We start from the raw sequence: 16,479 nt of genomic DNA, 5'->3' as shown, positions 1-16,479 counted from the left end.
TCCCAGCCCCATGGTCCCCCCAGGCCCTGGGTTCTCTCTGCCCCACCCGGAGGTCCCAGTGTTGATCCCCCCCAGCCCGGCAGTCCTGTCCCCAGCGGCCCCCCCAGCCCGCAGGTTTCTGCCCCCCATTGCCTCAGCACCCTTCCGCTTGCAGAGAGCAGTGGGGTCAGCCCAGCCCCCACGACACACCGACCCGAGGGCCCAAGGAGGGGACAAGGACCCAGGTCACCCCCCAGCTATGCCTGGGCAGGGGGATACCCTGCCTGGGGGTGAGTGAGCCACTGCGGGGCCTGCTTACGTGTCAGCCTGGGAGGGTACGGGGGGGCTGGCCCCCGCTGGCCTGGGCCCCATCACTCTGGATTTCCCACAGGCCATAAGCAGACGTCCCCAGGGGTGACCCTCACCGACAGCCTCATCTCCACGAGGAACCTGCCTCGGCTGGTGGAGCCCCCACACCTGGAGAGCCGGTGAGGATCCGCACAGAGCTCACCTTCACCACCCAGGCTGGCAGGGAGGGGTCTCTGGGCACAAAGGACACACCAAGCACCTTCCTTCCTCTAGATCCATGGAGCTGCTGTCCCCCTCGACCGTCCGCTTGGACCGGGAGAACATCTGCGCTATCGGGAGGCTCCAGAGCCTGCGGGAGATTCACAGCCTCTACCTGCAGCAGGTAAGGCACTATGGCAGGTGCAGGGCAGCGGAGATCAGCACTGGTTCTGCAGGTAAAGGTCTCCTCGGGGGCACCACAAACACCCCTAGTTCTGCTCCAGAGTTTTGTCTCCCCACGTGACCAGAGGGGCTGGCAGTGCCACTGACAGAATTTGAGCAAGGGTCTGGCATCAGCTATTTGGTCTTTTTCAAACCCACATGAGAAGCTGTAGGGTTCTCCTGAACTCTGCTGGGCTCTCCAGGCCCCTGCAGCTCCATACCCTCTCCATAAAGCTCCCGTGGCAGTGGTGGGACATCATGTTGCCTCTGTGAGGTTGGAGCAATCCCGAGGTGCTCCCAAAGTCTGATTTTTCATGCAGTAGGAAAACATGTTGCTTTTTTTTTTTTTCCCCCAGAACCAAATTGAGAAGATCGAGAATCTGGGCTGCTTTCCCAACTTGAGGTACGGGCAGCTCCTGCCCCCAAGGAGATTGCTTTCCATGCTCAGAGGAGAACAGGGCTCTCTCCTTCCCCTGGCAGAGCTGGGGGGGTTCAGGTTGCAGCCCCTGACAGCCTGGTGCTGCTGGCTCTGCCCCTGGGGGCCATGGTGTCCCCCCACTCACACCACTGCCCTCCCTGTGCCCTGCAGGTTCCTCTCCCTGGCTGGAAACCGCATCCGCAGAGTGGAGAACCTGCTGCCCCTGCAACACCTGCGTGTCCTGGACTTGTCCCACAACCAGATCCAGACGCTGGACCCAGGTAGGAGGCAGGCACGGGTCCGGATGTGGCCTGGCTCTGCCCGAGAGCTACCTCGGGTACCAGGGAAATGCCAGCAGACCCTGGGTCCAGGCTCTGCCACAGCCTCTGGCTCTGGGGTCCCAGCCAGAGCCACAGCAGAGTCACCCTGGGCTGGCCTGCGTGTCCCAGCGTGACACCAGAGGAGCCCTGTGGCCAGGTTTGAGCGGTCCCTTCTGCTGGCAGACTCCAGGTGTCTGCTTCCACCTTGTGTCCTGCTTCGGCAGAACATGTCAGCGGCCCAGATTAAATTTAGGGAATTCAACCTGATAGCAAAGCTGCTCCAGCCCTGACAACCCTTCGTGCCGGCTCCTCCCACGCGTGATTTTTGGCAGAAGAGGGAGGGACAGAGGGATACTATCTCCCTCCCTTCCTCTGTAGCGTTGCTGTTCTGGCACCAGGCCCCTCTGCTTGCAGACAGGGCTGACAAAGGGAACAGCGAGGGCCTGGGAAGGGGAAAACCCTCAGTTCTCACATGCGAGTGTGTGCAATACACATTCCCGCCCTCCCTGCCTCAGTTTCCCCAGCTGTGAGGTGAGAGACTGCTTCCCACAGTGGGGCTGTCGCCTCGGGAGTGGGTGAAGAGCTGTGGGAGATGGGGGTGTGGGGGTTTGGTGGAGGGGGGGGGCTCAGGTCCCGTCTCAGCACCTTTCTGCGTTCCCTTTGATCTGTGCAGACGAGCTGCCCCGCAGCCTCCGTCTCCTCAACTTAACAGGAAATGAATGCACCCGCCAGCACGGATACAGGTGGGTCAGGGGAGCCTGCGGGGAGAGCGGAGGGGAACAGCAACTCCCCCAAACCACACAAACCCCTCAGCAGGGTACAACCCCCCCCCAAATATCAAATACAGCTTGAGCCCCCCCACCCAAACCCCAGAAATCTGAATCTCTGCTCCCTGCCCAGGCCAGGCTGTGGGGTGAGCTGTACCGAGCAGTGCTGGGGGGGCACGGTGCCAGGAGGTTCGGTGTCACCCCAACCCGCTCTCAGCCCTGCGGCGATGCCGCGTGGCGGGGGAATGTCTGCTCTTCCTTCGGTGCTTGCAGAGAGCTGGTGGTGAGAGCCCTGCCGCACCTCCTGCAGCTGGACGCCCAGGATGTCCATGGCAGCATGGGTGAGGAAGAGGAGGAAGGAGGTTCTTCCAGCAGTGAGGATGAAGACAAAGAGTTGTGCTCTGAGCCGAGCGGCCCTTTCACTGCAGGCAAAGGTGCCCAGACTGAAGCAGGACACGCTGCACGCTTGGGGCTGGCTGGTCCCTCTGTCCCCAAGGGTGACAGGAGTGGCAGGGAGCTTGGGTGGCTGTGTCAGGTCTCCTGTAATTCTCCCTCCGTCTGTCCCTGGCAGATTTCTTTGCGGATCTGCACTGGGAGCTGGCTGGGCGCTCACGGCGGAGGCGGAGGGAGGCCCTGGAGGAACACCAGACCCGTCTGGAAGAGCTGGAGGAGCTGCGGGAGCGTCGGGGTCTGCTGCTGCCTCCAGAACCGCTGGGCCCAGGCAGGGAGGGAGCAGCCTGCCTCATGGCCCCAGGCCCCAGGCGGTCTCAGCCCCGTCCCCAAGCAAAACTGGGGACGCAGCTGCCACCCCTGCCCGGACCCAGTGGGCAGCATGCCTGCCCACAGCCCCAGCGAGCTCCTGGCAGGAGTCAGCCCCGGACCAAGGCTCTGGAGGAGGAGATTCGCGCCAAAGGAGCAAGAAATAGGCAGTTACCCCAAATACCCCACACCAGCACGGCGCCGCGCAGTTGGGATTAAAGCCTCTTTATTCCTACACCACTCTGCCTCTCTGCCGCGGAGCCCCCAGCCCCACAGCCGGCCCCACAGGGGCTGGGCACGGGCAGCTCTGCCTGATGGTGGGAAAAGACACACGGGGGTGCGGGCAGGACTCCAAATCCCGCTCCATGTCCCTCTCCTTCCCCCTGCACCCGCATTTCAGGCCACAGCCACCTCTCAAAAGTGCAGGTTCCTCTGGGGCAAGTTAGGGGGCTGGAAGCTCCACACCCCCAGGCAGGGCTGGCGATGCCGGTCGAGCCGTTCCCCACCATGCAGTCAGCGGCAGATCTGCGGCAGGAGGAAGCGAGGAGCCGGGGCACCGGGAAGGTTTCCTCATTCCCTATTCAGGAGCAAAGCCACGGGGGGACCGAGCCCACCCACCTGCATGGAGTTTATGCGTAAAACTTCATCTCTGCCTCCACGCAGTCAAAGAAGAGGTCAGCCAGCTCTTCTGGGCGGGGGGCCACTGTCCCCCCCAGCAGCGCGTTCATCCCCTCCAGGCCCTGCTTCTCCAGGTCCCGCAGCGTCTGCAGGAGCTTCTGGCCCCGCTCCTGGCAGTGTCAGGGAGGGAGGAGAGCTGAGACCAGGCACCCTCAGCGAATTCGACTGCCTCCCACATCACCAGGGGCAGCGGGGTCTGCGGTACCTGGTCCCTCTCCATCAGCTCCAGCGCCGCCTGATGCCGGCGGTAGAGCTCGTGTCGCCGATCGACTGTGCTCTGGAACCGCGGGATCTGCTTGGCAGGGTCGTCACGGAAGGTGGGAGACCTCACCTGTGGCACGGGCTTGAGGCCGGCCACGAAGACGAAGGGCTTGAAGACGGACCTGCCGGAGAGCAGCACTGTGGCCCTAGGACTGGCCAGCACCAGGATGGACGCTGCTCCCCGGGCATGGCTCTGCCTTGTCCCTGTCACCCCCAGAGCAGAGCTGCCTGTCCCGGTGTCCTCACCTGGAGGGGTCAGGGGTGGCCGTGAAGAAGTGGACGCAGGGCAAGGCGGGATCCCGGGGCAGCACAGACACCATGCTGCCCGCCGTGCGGAAGCCTTCTGAGTCCACGCAGATGCCGCTGTCCTTGTCCCGCAGGATAGCCATGAACGTCTCTGCCGTGATGTGACCTGGCGGGCAAGACACAGCCACGTCACCGCCGGCAGCTCAGCCACAGTGATGCTGGCATGAGCCATGGGTGGCCGTCCCCATCCCCTGTCCCCCGTCCCCACCTGCGTGCTGCTGCAGCATCTCCTTGCCGGCACGGTAGCGGGCCTTGGCAGCCTCCATGCGGGCGGGCTGGTGCGTCAGGGAGAAGACCTCAGCGAAGCTGAACTCACCGTCCCCGCTCCACCAGCCCTGGCTGCGGGCTCGCTGCCGCAGCCCCGCATGCTCGGCCGTGATCTCCCTCCCGATGCTGAGCTGGTTGGAGATGTTGCGGCTGCCCTCTGCAAAGGCCAGAGGAGAGTCAGCCTGTGTGGTGCAAGGCTCCCTGTCCTCCCAGTACAACCAGCACCCCCTCACCTCGGATCTGCTGGGCTGCCCAGTACCGGCCAGCGGTCTCCAGCACCCAGGCCTCGGTGCGGTCAGCCAGCAGGAAGGTGTTGTGGTAGACAAAGGGCACCGGCTCCTCCTTGCAGCTCCCGCCCTGGCCGTAGCGCTCCAGCAAGGCCACGATCACCTCCAGGGCCTCCCGGGCAGAGCTGCCCCGCTCCAAACCCAGCCTGCCGCGCCGGCAGCACCCCGTCGGCCAGCTGCAGCGAATGGCATGGGGCGGCCAGGGCAGGGAGGGGGACAGGACACGGTCCTCACCTCACCAGGTCCATCCCCAGCAGCGCCTCATCCTCCCCCACAGGCTCGCGGGTCCAGACGCCCTCGTTGCCTACGCAGACGCCGTGCTCGTTGGCACCCATCTCTGCGCCCCACAGCCAGGCGGGACGGCTCAGCACCACTGCGTGGGTCCTCTCCGCCTGCTCGATCTCCAGATAGGTGCACTGCGGGGCGGGGGATGGAGGACGGCTGAGACCTGGTGCACTCAGTGCACTGTCCCCTGCAGCCACCCTGGCCCCAGCGTGGTCTCACCTGGACTTTGTCCCCAGGATGGTGGACGGCGGCGGGGACATAGACGACCTCCTGGACCTCATGGCGTGGCCGGTCAGCATTCTTGCCAAAGATGACGGCGGGTGCCAAGGTGTGTGGCGGCAGCGCCACGAAGCAGTCGCAGGACGAAGGCACGGGATCCTGCCCTGCCATCCTAAACCGGGTGGAGGGGATGGGGGGGCAGCGAGGGGGACGTCACCCCCTTGTCCCTGTCCTGGATGTGTCTCCAGGGTCCCTTTGGGGCTGGCAGACGTGGGGACACGGAGGGTCATGGGGGGGGCGGCTGGGGCATGACGTGGTCCCTGGACCTGGGGGACATCAGGGACCCTATCCCGGGGTGGCCTGGGGGGCAGCTCCTGCGCCAGGCCCCCGCAGCTCTGCACCGACCGGAGACCCCCCCCGCGCAGCCCCAGTAACCGGGACCCCCCTGCAGCGGCCGCGGACGGGACCCCCGCTCGCACAGCCCCGCTTCCCGGGACCCCCCCCCCCCCCGCGCGAAGCCCCTTCCCCGGGACCCGCCGGCCCCACGAACCTGCCGCTGCTCCCGCCCCGCCGCCGCCCGCCGGTCCCGCCCCCCCGTCCCGCCCCGTCCGGGCGACGGCGGCGCCCCGTGGCCGGAGGCCGCGCGGCGGCAGCGGGCGGGGACCGGCACCGGCACTCCCGTGGGGCGAGGGGTACCAGCCCCCAAAGGAGCCCGCGGACGGGGGTCCTAGATCCCCCCGCCACGGGGCAGGGACGGGGGACCCTGGTACGAGCCGGGGGGGTCCCGTGGGGCAGAGACCCCTGTAGGCAGCACCCCGCGTGGGTTGTACCCCGCATGGGCAGCACCCCGCGTGGGCAGCACTCCTTTTGGGTAGTGCACCCCCCGTGGGCAGCACCCCCCGTGGGCAGCACCCCGCGTGGGCAGCGCCCCGCGCGGCACGCCCGCCCCGCGGTATGCAGGCAGACCTGCCGGGCAGCACCCTGCCCGCGGGGGGGACCCTGGGCGCCCGCCCGGCGCGTCCCAGCGTGCGAGACCGGGCCACAGGGGTGCAGGATGCGGCCCTCCCGGGGGGCTCAGCGGGGCTTCACCCGGGTCAGCCCCCCCAGTCCCGTGTCCCCCCCCCCCCCAGCACCTTCCTGCGTCCACATCCCGGAGCAGCCCCGGAGGCAGGAGGCCAGGGTGGGGGTCAGGGTGCCGGACGCCTGGGTCCCTTGGGAGAGACGGAGCCGGAGAGCCGGGGCGTGGAAAACACGCGGCGTTTATTCCAGTACAAAACCCAAACCCACAGCCCTGCAGCCTCTTCACAGCACAAACGCTCCCCTCGCCGGACGGGGCGGGGGGGGGGCACCCCTCGCCCCCGGCCGCAGCACACCTCGGGCCACCCCGCTCCTGGGGTTCCCCGCTCCCCTTCATCCCCCGCAGCCGCCCCCCGCCCGGGGCTGGGGCTCGGTGGGGGACGCCCGGGGCCCCCGGCCGGGCCGGTTCCTCCCTGCCCCGGGGAGGCGGCTCGGGGGTGGGAGACGCGGCGGTTCGGGGCGCGGGGCCGGGATCCCCACGCCGCAGCAGGCTGGACTGGTTTCGGCGGGTGGGAGCCGGCCTCCGTCCTTCCCCACCCGGTTTTACAGCCTTCATTGCCCCATCGCGGCAGGCAGGGCCCCGGGGGAGCGCGGGGGCAGAGCACACCTGGGGCCCCTCCTCGCAGCCCCCCAGCTCTGAGCTGGATTGGGGGGGGCAGCACGGAGAGGCTGAGCCCATTGCCGTGGGACCCCCTGCTCGGGGTTCCCTCCCCAGCCCACCCTTGGGGTGCCCCCCCGCCGCAGCCCCCCTAAACCTGCCCAGGTGGCTGCAGCATGGGGTCCCCGACACGCCGGAGCCCCCGGCTACTGCCGGAGCCCGGCTACCAAAATCCAGCGGGCCACCGGCGCGATGCTGCGGCACCCTGGGGAGGGTCCCGAACTCCCCTGGGGTCCCCTCGGGAGGTGAAATCCCACCCGGGGGGCACCGAGGGGGAATTTTGTGCTGGAAAAGGCAAATGCTGGAGTCGGGGACGTCCTTCGAGAGCTGTGGGCAGCCCAGGTCACCCGAGTCCTGCAGAGGGACAGTGGCGGCCGTGCGGGGCTGGGGACACGTCCCTGTGGACCCCCCCCCAGCGAGACTTCACCTCGTGCTGGGTTTCCCCAGCCCCACGGCTCGTCCCCGGCCCCATGGCGCGGCGGGGCTGCCATCGGCCCCTCGCGCACCGATGGGGACAGGGACAGGGACGGGGATGGGGATGGGACCCGGCAAGGGGTCCTACCCCCCATCCATAAGGCCCACGGCCACAGCTTTGGCCCGAGACGTCCACTCTGCCCAAGTGGCAAAGCCTGGCTTTACCTTAATAAAATAATAATAATTAATAATAATAATAATTAATAATTAATAATAATAAAACGATCAAAACCAAAAGCATTGGGGTGCCCTCTGGGCATGGACCCCACTTGACTTCACCTCCACCCCTTCCCCCCCCAGCCCCCAGGGTGCTCTGAGCTTGGGCAGTCTCCACAGCCCCAGCCACGGCCCCCCCAGAGCCCCCAGGATGAGGCCATGCTGGGAGACTGGCTCCCCCCAATCGCCCCCCTCCCCAGATTCCCAACTGGTGTGAACTGGCACCGGCTGTAGGGCAGAGTTGGGGGACCCCCAGGTGCCCTGAGCACCCTGCGAGCCCCAGCCCACCCACCCCCAGCACTGCCCCCCAACAACCACCCCCCCCCCCCAGGTCCCAGGTTCAGCGTCTCCTTCTGTGTCCAAGGGGTTCTGCCAAAATCGGGGGGATAAGACCCAAAAGGTGTAACAATCGAGTTTTGTGGCCTGCCAGCCAGGGGTGAAGGACAGATCTGGGGTCCTCTGGGGAAAGGGAGACGGCCCCAGGGGAGGAAAGATAGGGGGTCCCTGGTGGGGGATGCCCTGGGGTGTCCCTGGGAGATACAGGGACCTGGGAAGGGACGGCTATAGGGTCCCCGGGGGGACAGGCAGCATGCACGGGGGGACAGGCAGAGGTCCCCTGGAGAGACGGGATCCCGGGGAGGGACGGCTACGGGGCCACAGGGGGACAGGCAGCATGCATGGGGGACAGCGGGGGTCCCCTGGAGAGATGGGGTCCCCGAGGGACCTGTAGCACGCACAGGGAGATGGCTGTGGTCCCCAGTGGGGTCCCCCGCAGTCACAGGGTCCCCGGGGAGGGACGGCCACGGGGTGCCGGGGGGGGAGGCGGGGGTCGCAGGGCGGCGGGCAGCGCGGCCGTGCCAGGCCGGAGGAATGCGGCCGTCCCGGCTCTCCCAGGGCCGCAGCCGCCCCGTGTGCTTCCCGCCCGGGGCCGCGGCGGTGGGTGTGGGAAAGCTGCAGGTGTGCGCTTGGGCAACCGCCCGCCGCCGCGCCACGCGCCCGCCGCAGCCCCCCACGGCTCCCCACGGCTCACATTCAAGCAGGACTTCTTTTTTTTCCCCATTTTAGCCTCAATTTGGGCCAAAAAAGGGGTTCATACCCCCAAGCCCCCAGCCAAAGTGGGGCTCCAGGGATGCGGGACCCCTGCCAGCCCAGCATCCCCAGGCAGGGCGGGGGGCCGTGGGTACCCCCTGAGCCCCTGCGTGCCCCCCTGGGGGTGCCAAAACCTCATGGGTGGTGAAAGAGCGGGGCTGGCATGGGGCGGGGGGGGGCAAGCCCGGGACACCAACAGTTTAGGGGGGAACACAGGGAGGGGGCCAGGGGGCTGCAGCCGCCCTCCCCGAGCAAAGGCTCCCGGGTTTCTCCTCTCTCCCTTTCTCCTTCCTCCCCTTTGGGCCGAACGTGCCCGGGCAGCGCCGGCTCCTTCGGCTCCCATTGATGTTCCTCCCAAACAGCCCCGCCGCCTGCCAGCAGCCTCCCGAAAAAAAAAGATTTGGGAAGCCGGGGGAGGACGGGGGGAACCGGGGCGGGAGAGCGGGAGCGGGACAAGTGAAACCGCCGCAGGGCAGCTCCGGCGCTCCCCAACCGGCACCACCGCAGCGGGGGACGGGGCTGCACCACCGGCCTGTCCCCCCCCGCCCTCGCCACCGCTTAGAGCGCAAGGTGCCAGCCCTGCACGCCCCCCACACCCCAACACCCTTCGGGGACCGGCCCCAAAGGGTCCTCCCAGCCCCCACCCGGGATCCTCCCCACCTCCATCCGTGTCCCCCCCCGGGGCTCAGCGGCTCAGTTTGTGGGGGCGGCGTTACCCCCCTCGGACTCCCTCTTGCCTCCCTTGCCGGCTGACGGGTCCCCGGTGCCCTTGACCTCGGGTTCGCCCCCGTCCTTGCCCCCATCGTGCGTCTTCATGTGCTTTCCCAGGTGGTCGCTGCGCATGAAGACGCGGCCGCAGACGGGGCAGGCGAATTTCTTGGCACCGGTGTGGGTCTGGAGGTGCCGCTGCAGCTCGTCGGAGCGGGTGAAGCGTTTGCCGCAGAAAAGCCAGTTGCAGACGAAGGGTCGGTCGCCGCTGTGCCAACGCAGGTGGGCTTTCAGGTGGGAGGTCTTGGCGTACGCCTTCCCGCAGCCGGGGATGTGGCAGTTGTGTAGGTGCTTGCGTTTCACCCCCTCCGGACAGGGACCCCCCCTTTCCGCCTCCTGGCAGTTGGGGCAGCGACACGCCGCCTGCCCCCCGCCCCGCGGCACGGCACGACGGGCACCTTTTGGCCGCCCGCCGCCCTCCGCCTCCGGCCCCCGGGGCTCGGGGGGTCCCTCCAGCGCCTTCGCCCCCTCCGGTCCCAGGAGGTGCTGGGCGGGGGGGGGCAGCAGGTGGGCGGGGGGGGCGCAGAGCTGGTGCTCCCCCCCTCCGTACCCCCCCAGGGCCGGTGGCAGCCCGGGGTGCCCGGGCACCTGCAGCCCCCCGCCCTGCCCGGGGGGCAGCTCCATCCAGCTGGCTCCGGCGTGGAGATCCCACCAGTTGACACCTCCCTCCTCGCCGGTGGGGCCGGGATGGGGGGGCCGAAACCAGGGCTCGTAGGGATGCGCCATGTCCGGGGCAGCCGGCAGCAGCTTGGTGTAGGCACCGGGAGCGGCAGGGCCGTCGGCGGGCAGCTCTAACCGCGGGGGGCCATGGGGCTCGTAGGTACCGGGGGTGGCGAAGCCGGAGGCGTCGGGACCCGCCAGCGGCAGCTCCGGGGGCGGCAGCGGGGAGGCGAAGTCAGCGGCACCCGCCGAGGAGCTGCCGTGAGGCTGGAAGGGCTGCAGCGGCTGCAGGTCCAGGTGGCTCGGGGAGGCGCGGGGTGCGTCGGAGGGCTGGGTCCCCAGGGAGCCGCAGACCGCTGTGAGCATTGCCGAGCGGCGCGGGGCGGTGGCACAGACAGACCTGCAGGGCCAAGGAGGGATGGGGTGGGGAGGGGAGAGAAGAGCTGTGAGAAAAGGGGGGGGCACACCGGCACAGGGGAGGGTTTGGCACCGGCGACAGCCCTGGCACCCATTCCTGTCCCGTACCATCGTGGTCCCGCCACGCCACAGGCGACAACGTCCGCAGCACCCTGCCACCCGCGATTTGGGGGACACCCCTGCCACGCCAAGGGGGTTTCTCTGCTCTGCAACCCGGTGTGACACCAGGACGGTGGCACCAGGCAGGGGATCCCCCCTTAGCACCCATCCCCGTGCCCCTGTGGACCCTGTGCCAGCCCCAAAGGGGTCAGTGCCCAATTCCAAGATCTAAGGAAGCCGCCAGCATCTGCCCCGTCACCTCCCTGACCACGTCCCTCCAACGCAGCCAGTGTCCCCATGGGGACATGAGTGGTGTCCCCAAGCCCGTGCCCCAACCATGGGGGGGACATGGCACCCACGAGGCCACCCCAGTTCTCCCGCACCCTGGCCGAGCTGGGCAGCCATTGCCCCCATCTTTGCTCCTGGCCCAGCTGGGAGCCCCCAGGCTGCTGGGGGGGCAAAACACAGTTGGGGGGGCGGGCTGCACCCCCAGGCTGGTTGGCAGCAGGATGGGGGAGCGGAGCTGGCTGCAGGGAGGCAGCGGAGCCCCGGGGCCGAGCCGCCGGCAGCCCTTTGAAGCCAGGCTCTGGGCTGCCTTGGCCCGTGGCCCTGGACCCCCAGGGCACCCGCTGCGCCCCCAGACCCCCAGGCACCCGCTGCCTCCCCGGCACGGCGGCCGTGACTCACCAGGAGCTGTGCAAACCCCACTGGGGACGGGCCCCACCCCGGTGTCGAAATCCACCTGCCGCCACTGGCTCCCGCCCCCCGACTTCCCACCGGCGCTGTGGCAAGGGGTGGCTGAGACCCCCCCATCCCCGCAGACCCCCACTGTCCTCTCCTACCACCATCGCCTTCTCCCAGCCACCCCCACACCACCACCCCCCACTCCCCGTCACCCCCAGCCTGTGTGAGATGGGACAGATCCCCAGGGAGACACCCGGGGGTGCTGAAGCTTTTGGGGTGGGAGATCCCCTGCACAAAGGGTCTGGACCCCCAGAGCCCCCCAAATCCCAGCACTACTATGCTAGGGCAGGGAGGGGGTCCCTAATACTGAAGACCCCCCCAACTGCCTGGGGACACAATTTTCCCCTGCCAGGCAGCTCTGGAGAGGGCAGGGGGACCCCAAGGAGAGGGGCAGGAGCTGGGGGGTGCCAAAATCCCCCCAATGGGATCCACCTCCACCTGCGATACCAACACCCATGGGGGCTCGGCCTCGAGCTGGTGCCGAGGCAGTTGCGGGTATGACGAGCCCCCCGGGGCCGGCAGCCTGAGCAGGTTTCAGGGTGCTGCTCCCCAGGGGGACTCAGCTCTGCCCACCCCAACCCTGGGGGGGGGGGGGTTGGCATCAATTTTGGGGCCAGCTCCTGGGGTCTGTCCCTGCTTCCTGGGGATGTCAGCGGGGTAGGTGACAGCTAGCACCAAGGGGGTCACGGCTCCCACCCAGCGCCGGTCCCCAGCAGGGTCCTGAGCGCCCCCAGCTCCCTGCAGGTGCCAGATTGGGGTCACAACCATGAAAGCCCATGGTGATGGCCCTTTGTGGGGCTACAGGGTGGCAGCCTGCACCACACAGCCCCCCACCCACCCCGGATCTGGGGACAGAGGGGATCTGGCAAGGATGTTCCCCAGCCCCCCAACCCAATGGGACGAGAAGGGACCTTCCGCAGGGTCCCAGGCAGGTCCCATCCGATACAGACCCGGCACAGCCACACCACAGCGAGCTGCAGGCAGCGACGGCCGTGGCTCTCCCAGTGCACCCCGCTCCCAAACGTCCCCCTCAGCTCGGGCGTCCCACCGGGACTGAGCCCCCAATCCATGGCCCCACTGCGCACGTTGAGACCCACAGCCGGGTCGCACCACCTCCGCCGCGGCTACACCCAGCCCAGCTCCAAACACAGGGAACGGGGACCAGCGCTGGGTTTGGGGGGGGGGAGAGGGGGCTGAGAGGGACACCCCCCCGGTGGCCCTGCCCTGCCCGGCTGCCCCAGCCACGCGTGAAGGCTCCCGGGGCGTTTTTCCATCCGGGAATGACGACAAAAACTCCCCAAGGGCCCCCAGCGTCCCCCTCCCTGGCGGGGCTCGACGACGCGTTGGCCATTTCACCGCAGGGAAACTGAGGCACCGGCGAGTGATGCGTCCCGTGAGTCACGGTCCAGGCTGGGCAGAGGCGGCTCTGCCCGTCTCCCAGCCCCAGCCGGTGCCTCGCCCCGCGGCAAGGCTGGGCAGGCAGCGCTGCCCTCAGCCCTCAGCCCCGGCTCCTGCCCGGCCGGGCTCGGGGAACCCCGACGGACGGCTCGGGGACGATGGTCGAGGCCGGTGTCATGGGTTTTGGGGTGATGCTGCGGTTTTGGGGGTGATGCTGCGGGTTCAAGGGTGATGATGCCGCGGGTTTGGGGCCGGTGCCGCGGGTTCGGGGAGATGCCGCCCGCTCGCCGCGCTCACCCCAACGCCCAGCCCACAGCAACGCTCCCCGGGGCCGGAGCGAAACTCCCCGGGGCTTTGTTTGGGGGGGGACGGGACAGCGGCGATCGCGGCGCAGGGGGGGGCCCAGCCCGCCCAGCCTCCCGCCTCGCACCCTCGTACCGGGGCTTGGCACCGGCGCGGGGTCCCCGTGGGGCAGCGGGGGGTGGGTGGGGGGCGGCCCCACGGGAGGGGGCTTCGCGCTGTAAATGGGGGGGGGGGGGGTGAGGGCAGGGCGTCGCGGGAGACCAAGGGGCCGGGAGCCTGGGGCTCGGTGGCCAGTGGACGCGGCGAGGCGGCAAGCAAAGACTTGCCGGGGCTGGGCTGGGCCGGGGCGGCGGAGCCGCCAGCAGCACGTTCCCAGCCGCCGGTCGGGGCGGCCGCGGCACCCTGACCCGGCCGGGGGTCCCTGCCGGGGTTCCCCGCGGCCGCCCACCCTCCCGCCGCGCCGACCGTCGGGGCTCCGGCAGCGGGCAGCGCCGAGGGGGTACGTACGGGTCTAACGGCAGCGAGCTCCCGGCGGCTCCGTCCTCATCGGCGTGGCGTGGGCGCTGGCTCCCGAGGGGACCCCGAGGGACCCGCACGGCTCCCCAGGGACGGGGCACCCACTGGGCCGGGCGAGCAGGAATGGCTGGGTCCCAGCCCGGCTCCCGGTTCTTCCCTCCTCCCCACCGTCCCAGCTCCACCCCTCCCCGGCCCAGGTGATTTTAACCCTTGGAGGCAGAGCCCCAGCCCCGCCGCTTGACAGGAGCCTGGTCCCGGTCCCAGGATCCGGCGCATGAAAGCGGAGGGAGGGGACGGGAAGTTCGCAGCAGACACCGCAAACAGGGGGGTAATTAAAGAAGAAAGAAACAACCGCCTCCCTCCCGCGCCCGTGGCCGCCCTCCTCCCGCCGCCCTCCTGCCAAACCCCCCCGGGGACCCCCGGGCACCCCGCCGAGCCCAGCCGGCTGTCCCCCCCCAGCCCCGGAGGGGGGGGGCACACAGAGGTGGCCGTCTGCTCCTGCCCCCAGGGATGTCACCCATCCCGGTGGGGGGGCTAGGTGTCCCCCCGTTGCCGCAGGGCAAATGGGACTGGCGCAGGGAATGTGTTTCGGGGGCCAGAGCTGGACCCGCCAATGGGCGGGAGCGGGATGCTGATGGCAGGACCCACCATCACCCAGATGCATTCAGGGCTCCCCAAAAGGGTCTGGGAGGTCCCAGCTGAGCCTGTCCCCGCTCGGCCATGGGGTGTCTGACCCTCCCGGCTGCCATTTCCCCGCCACCGAGGCTGCCAGCACAAGGGGTTGCTGGGAGGGAGAAGCCCGCGGAGCTGCGAGGCGGCAATGCCACGGCCGGAGGAGCCACTTAATCATCAGGGCGTCGTGTCCCCATTTCCACGGCCCAAATCCCCAGGCCAGCACGGGGCTGGCTGCTGATAGCCACAACCCGCGGGGACCCTCGCGGCCCTGGGGGAAGCCCACCCCACTCCAAAGCCCGTGGGGAAAGGTGCTAGTCCCTCGCCAGAGCCGGGACCTCGGCCGGCAGCACCGCGAGCCTGGCCGGCCAAGCCCAGCACACCGGCGCGTGGGAGCCCGCATCTCCCTGGCGCGCTTGCCAAGCACCCGGCCGGGCGGAGGGCGCAGGGAACTCCTTCGCCCTGGGGAAAACTCTCCTGGTTTTCATCATCCCAGGGACGGCTCCGCCGCTGCCACCGAAACACGGCTGCCTGTGGGGTGAGCGTGGCCCCACGGCTCGGCCGGGCACCGGGATGGGGACCCCAGGATGGGGACCCTGGGATGGGCAGGGGCAGGGCTGGCAGCGGGGCAAGCTGCTGATGGGGGGGCTTGGCTGTACGCAGCTGGTGGTGACCACATGCTCCAGCGCTCAGGTGCTCTGGGGAGCACATGGGGGTTGCAAGGGGGACGTGGGGTGACCCCAGCCCCCCGGTCTTGCCGCCTCTCCTCCCCTGCACCTGCCCAGGTGGTGCCGGGGGCCATTCCCGTGGCCACGGGGAAGGGGGATGCTCCAGCTTGGGGATGTCCAAGCGCTGTTTGAGCTGGGGTGGTGGCCCTGGGCTCCCCAGCTGCCTCCCAGTTGCTGTATCACGGCCGCCAGCAGCTCTCCGGGGCAGGGAACAGTTTGCAGACTTTACATGTACAGTTCCAGGCACCGGCCAGACCGATCCCCAGCCTGATCCCAATCCCCATCCCAGCGGAGTCACCACAGGGAGCAGGGACCCCACGGTACATCGTGCATGTGGTGGGGACGTGGCTCGTCCTTCGTCCCTTCACTTCGGGGTCTCCTCCCAGTCTTCCCAGTGCTTCAGGGACTGGTGGTGCAGGAGGGAGACAGGTCCCTGCCAAGGGGTCCCGGGTGCCGGCTGCCATGGCCCCTCTCCCGCCCGGTCCTGGTGTGACCCCTCTCCCCGCCAGCCCTGGGCCACGGAGGGGCTGCAGGATGAGAGGACGTGGGACACTGCGTGCCTCCTCCAGGGACAGGGACAAGGACCTGGGGACGCCCCAACCTGCTCACGCCACCAGCACCCAGCCGCAAGGCCCCCCCATGATCCTCCGGACCCCATCCCAAAACACCACTCCTGGGCTGGGGGGGAAGGAGCCGCTGGGGGCAGCGGGGGCTGAGAGCCTGCGGCTGGACAGGGCAGTGGCACGGGGCCGTGGGGACCATGGGGGCCGTGGGGACCAGGGGTCTGTGGGGGGTAGGGGCTCCTGGAGCCACCTCGAGTGGCTCACCCAGCTGGGACCACACATGGGGAAGAAAGCGCACCGATGCTGGAGGATTCTGGGGGGGGGCATCTCCTTGCCACCGAGTGTCTGAAACCCCAAGCTGTGCCTTGAAATTACAGCTAATTACAGACCTCATTTGCATAAATTACAAGGTGAGAGGCAAATTTCTCCAATCCCTCCGGAGCACTCAGGCAGCAGGAGCCGCTCCAGCCTCTCGGGGGGTGGATGGGGGGTCCTGGGTCCCACGCAGAGCCGGGATGGGGGCAGGAGGGGTCAGTGCTCCCCAAAACTGCATCTGGCCCCCCGGTGCATGGGTGGGCATGAGGCAGCAGCCCCCCCCGCCCCGTGCCCCCAGCTCTCTCCCCACCGCTGCCCCCAGAGCTGGGCACAGCCTGGCCCTGCTGGGGGGACACACATGCCCCGATGGGTGACGAGGGGTGAAAAGGGCTGGCACGGGGCACAGGCAGCGCTGAGCTGGGGGGGTACAGCCCTATGGCACATGGGGGTTGGGGACACCCCTCTCCCCAGGGGGAAATAGGGGTGAGGGAATGGAAGGATGGAGGG

At 68.9% G+C, this 16,479-nt stretch overlaps 3 protein-coding genes across 5 annotated transcripts; 1 reads left to right on the top strand and 2 right to left on the bottom strand.

Moving 5' to 3' along the window:
* Positions 1 to 11: 11 nt before the first annotated feature.
* On the top strand, positions 12 to 3,191 carry LRRC46 (leucine rich repeat containing 46). Its single transcript, XM_054801933.1, has 8 exons — positions 12 to 269; positions 371 to 467; positions 562 to 670; positions 1,065 to 1,111; positions 1,298 to 1,407; positions 2,120 to 2,189; positions 2,487 to 2,647; positions 2,785 to 3,191. Exons 1-8 carry the CDS (start codon positions 239 to 241, stop codon positions 3,189 to 3,191), a joined length of 1,032 nt encoding a protein of 343 aa, XP_054657908.1. The 5' UTR covers positions 12 to 238.
* SCRN2 (secernin 2) lies at positions 3,182 to 5,859 on the bottom strand. 3 transcript variants are annotated; one of them, XM_054801930.1, is made up of 9 exons: positions 5,826 to 5,859; positions 5,276 to 5,447; positions 5,006 to 5,187; positions 4,718 to 4,917; positions 4,426 to 4,641; positions 4,158 to 4,323; positions 3,856 to 4,033; positions 3,591 to 3,760; positions 3,182 to 3,497 (listed from the first exon to the last, which is right to left on the bottom strand). In XM_054801930.1, the coding sequence occupies exons 2-8, from the start codon at positions 5,444 to 5,446 to the stop codon at positions 3,602 to 3,604; spliced, it is 1,272 nt and encodes a 423-aa protein (XP_054657905.1). In that variant the 5' UTR covers position 5,447; positions 5,826 to 5,859; the 3' UTR covers positions 3,182 to 3,497; positions 3,591 to 3,601. The 3 variants fall into 3 exon arrangements, with proteins under 3 accessions (XP_054657905.1, XP_054657906.1, XP_054657904.1); XM_054801931.1 differs by having other exon boundaries at positions 3,182 to 3,760; positions 5,006 to 5,212; XM_054801929.1 differs by having other exon boundaries at positions 3,182 to 3,760.
* Positions 5,860 to 9,482: 3,623 nt separating this feature from the next.
* On the bottom strand, positions 9,483 to 13,801 carry SP6 (Sp6 transcription factor). Its single transcript, XM_054801762.1, has 2 exons — positions 13,686 to 13,801; positions 9,483 to 10,617 (listed from the first exon to the last, which is right to left on the bottom strand). Exon 2 carries the CDS (start codon positions 10,581 to 10,583, stop codon positions 9,483 to 9,485), a length of 1,101 nt encoding a protein of 366 aa, XP_054657737.1. The 5' UTR covers positions 10,584 to 10,617; positions 13,686 to 13,801.
* Positions 13,802 to 16,479: the final 2,678 nt, after the last annotated feature.

Source organism: Grus americana, chromosome 22 (assembly GCF_028858705.1).
Source record: "Grus americana isolate bGruAme1 chromosome 22, bGruAme1.mat, whole genome shotgun sequence".
In the NCBI taxonomy this organism is placed as follows: Eukaryota; Metazoa; Chordata; class Aves; order Gruiformes; family Gruidae; genus Grus; species Grus americana.
The sequence above is the reverse complement of the archived record's forward strand: the minus strand, read 5'-3'. Positions and strand labels throughout refer to the sequence as shown.

Coding starts and splice junctions, on each gene's coding strand:
- SCRN2 (XM_054801929.1), bottom strand. CDS start 5,446: ATGGCAGGGCAGGATCCCGTGCCTTCGTCCTGCGACTGCTTCGTGGCG. Junction 4,918..5,005: donor CTGGGGATGGACCTGGTGAG/GTGAGGACCGTG, acceptor CCGGCGCGGCAG/GCTGGGTTTGGAGCGGGGCA. Junction 4,324..4,425: donor GATGCTGCAGCAGCACGCAG/GTGGGGACGGGG, acceptor CTTGCCCGCCAG/GTCACATCACGGCAGAGACG.
- LRRC46 (XM_054801933.1), top strand. CDS start 239: ATGCCTGGGCAGGGGGATACCCTGCCTGGGG. Junction 671..1,064: donor ACAGCCTCTACCTGCAGCAG/GTAAGGCACTAT, acceptor TTTTTCCCCCAG/AACCAAATTGAGAAGATCGA. Junction 1,408..2,119: donor GATCCAGACGCTGGACCCAG/GTAGGAGGCAGG, acceptor TGATCTGTGCAG/ACGAGCTGCCCCGCAGCCTC.
- SP6 (XM_054801762.1), bottom strand. CDS start 10,583: ATGCTCACAGCGGTCTGCGGCTCCCTGGGGACCCAGCCCTCCGACGCA.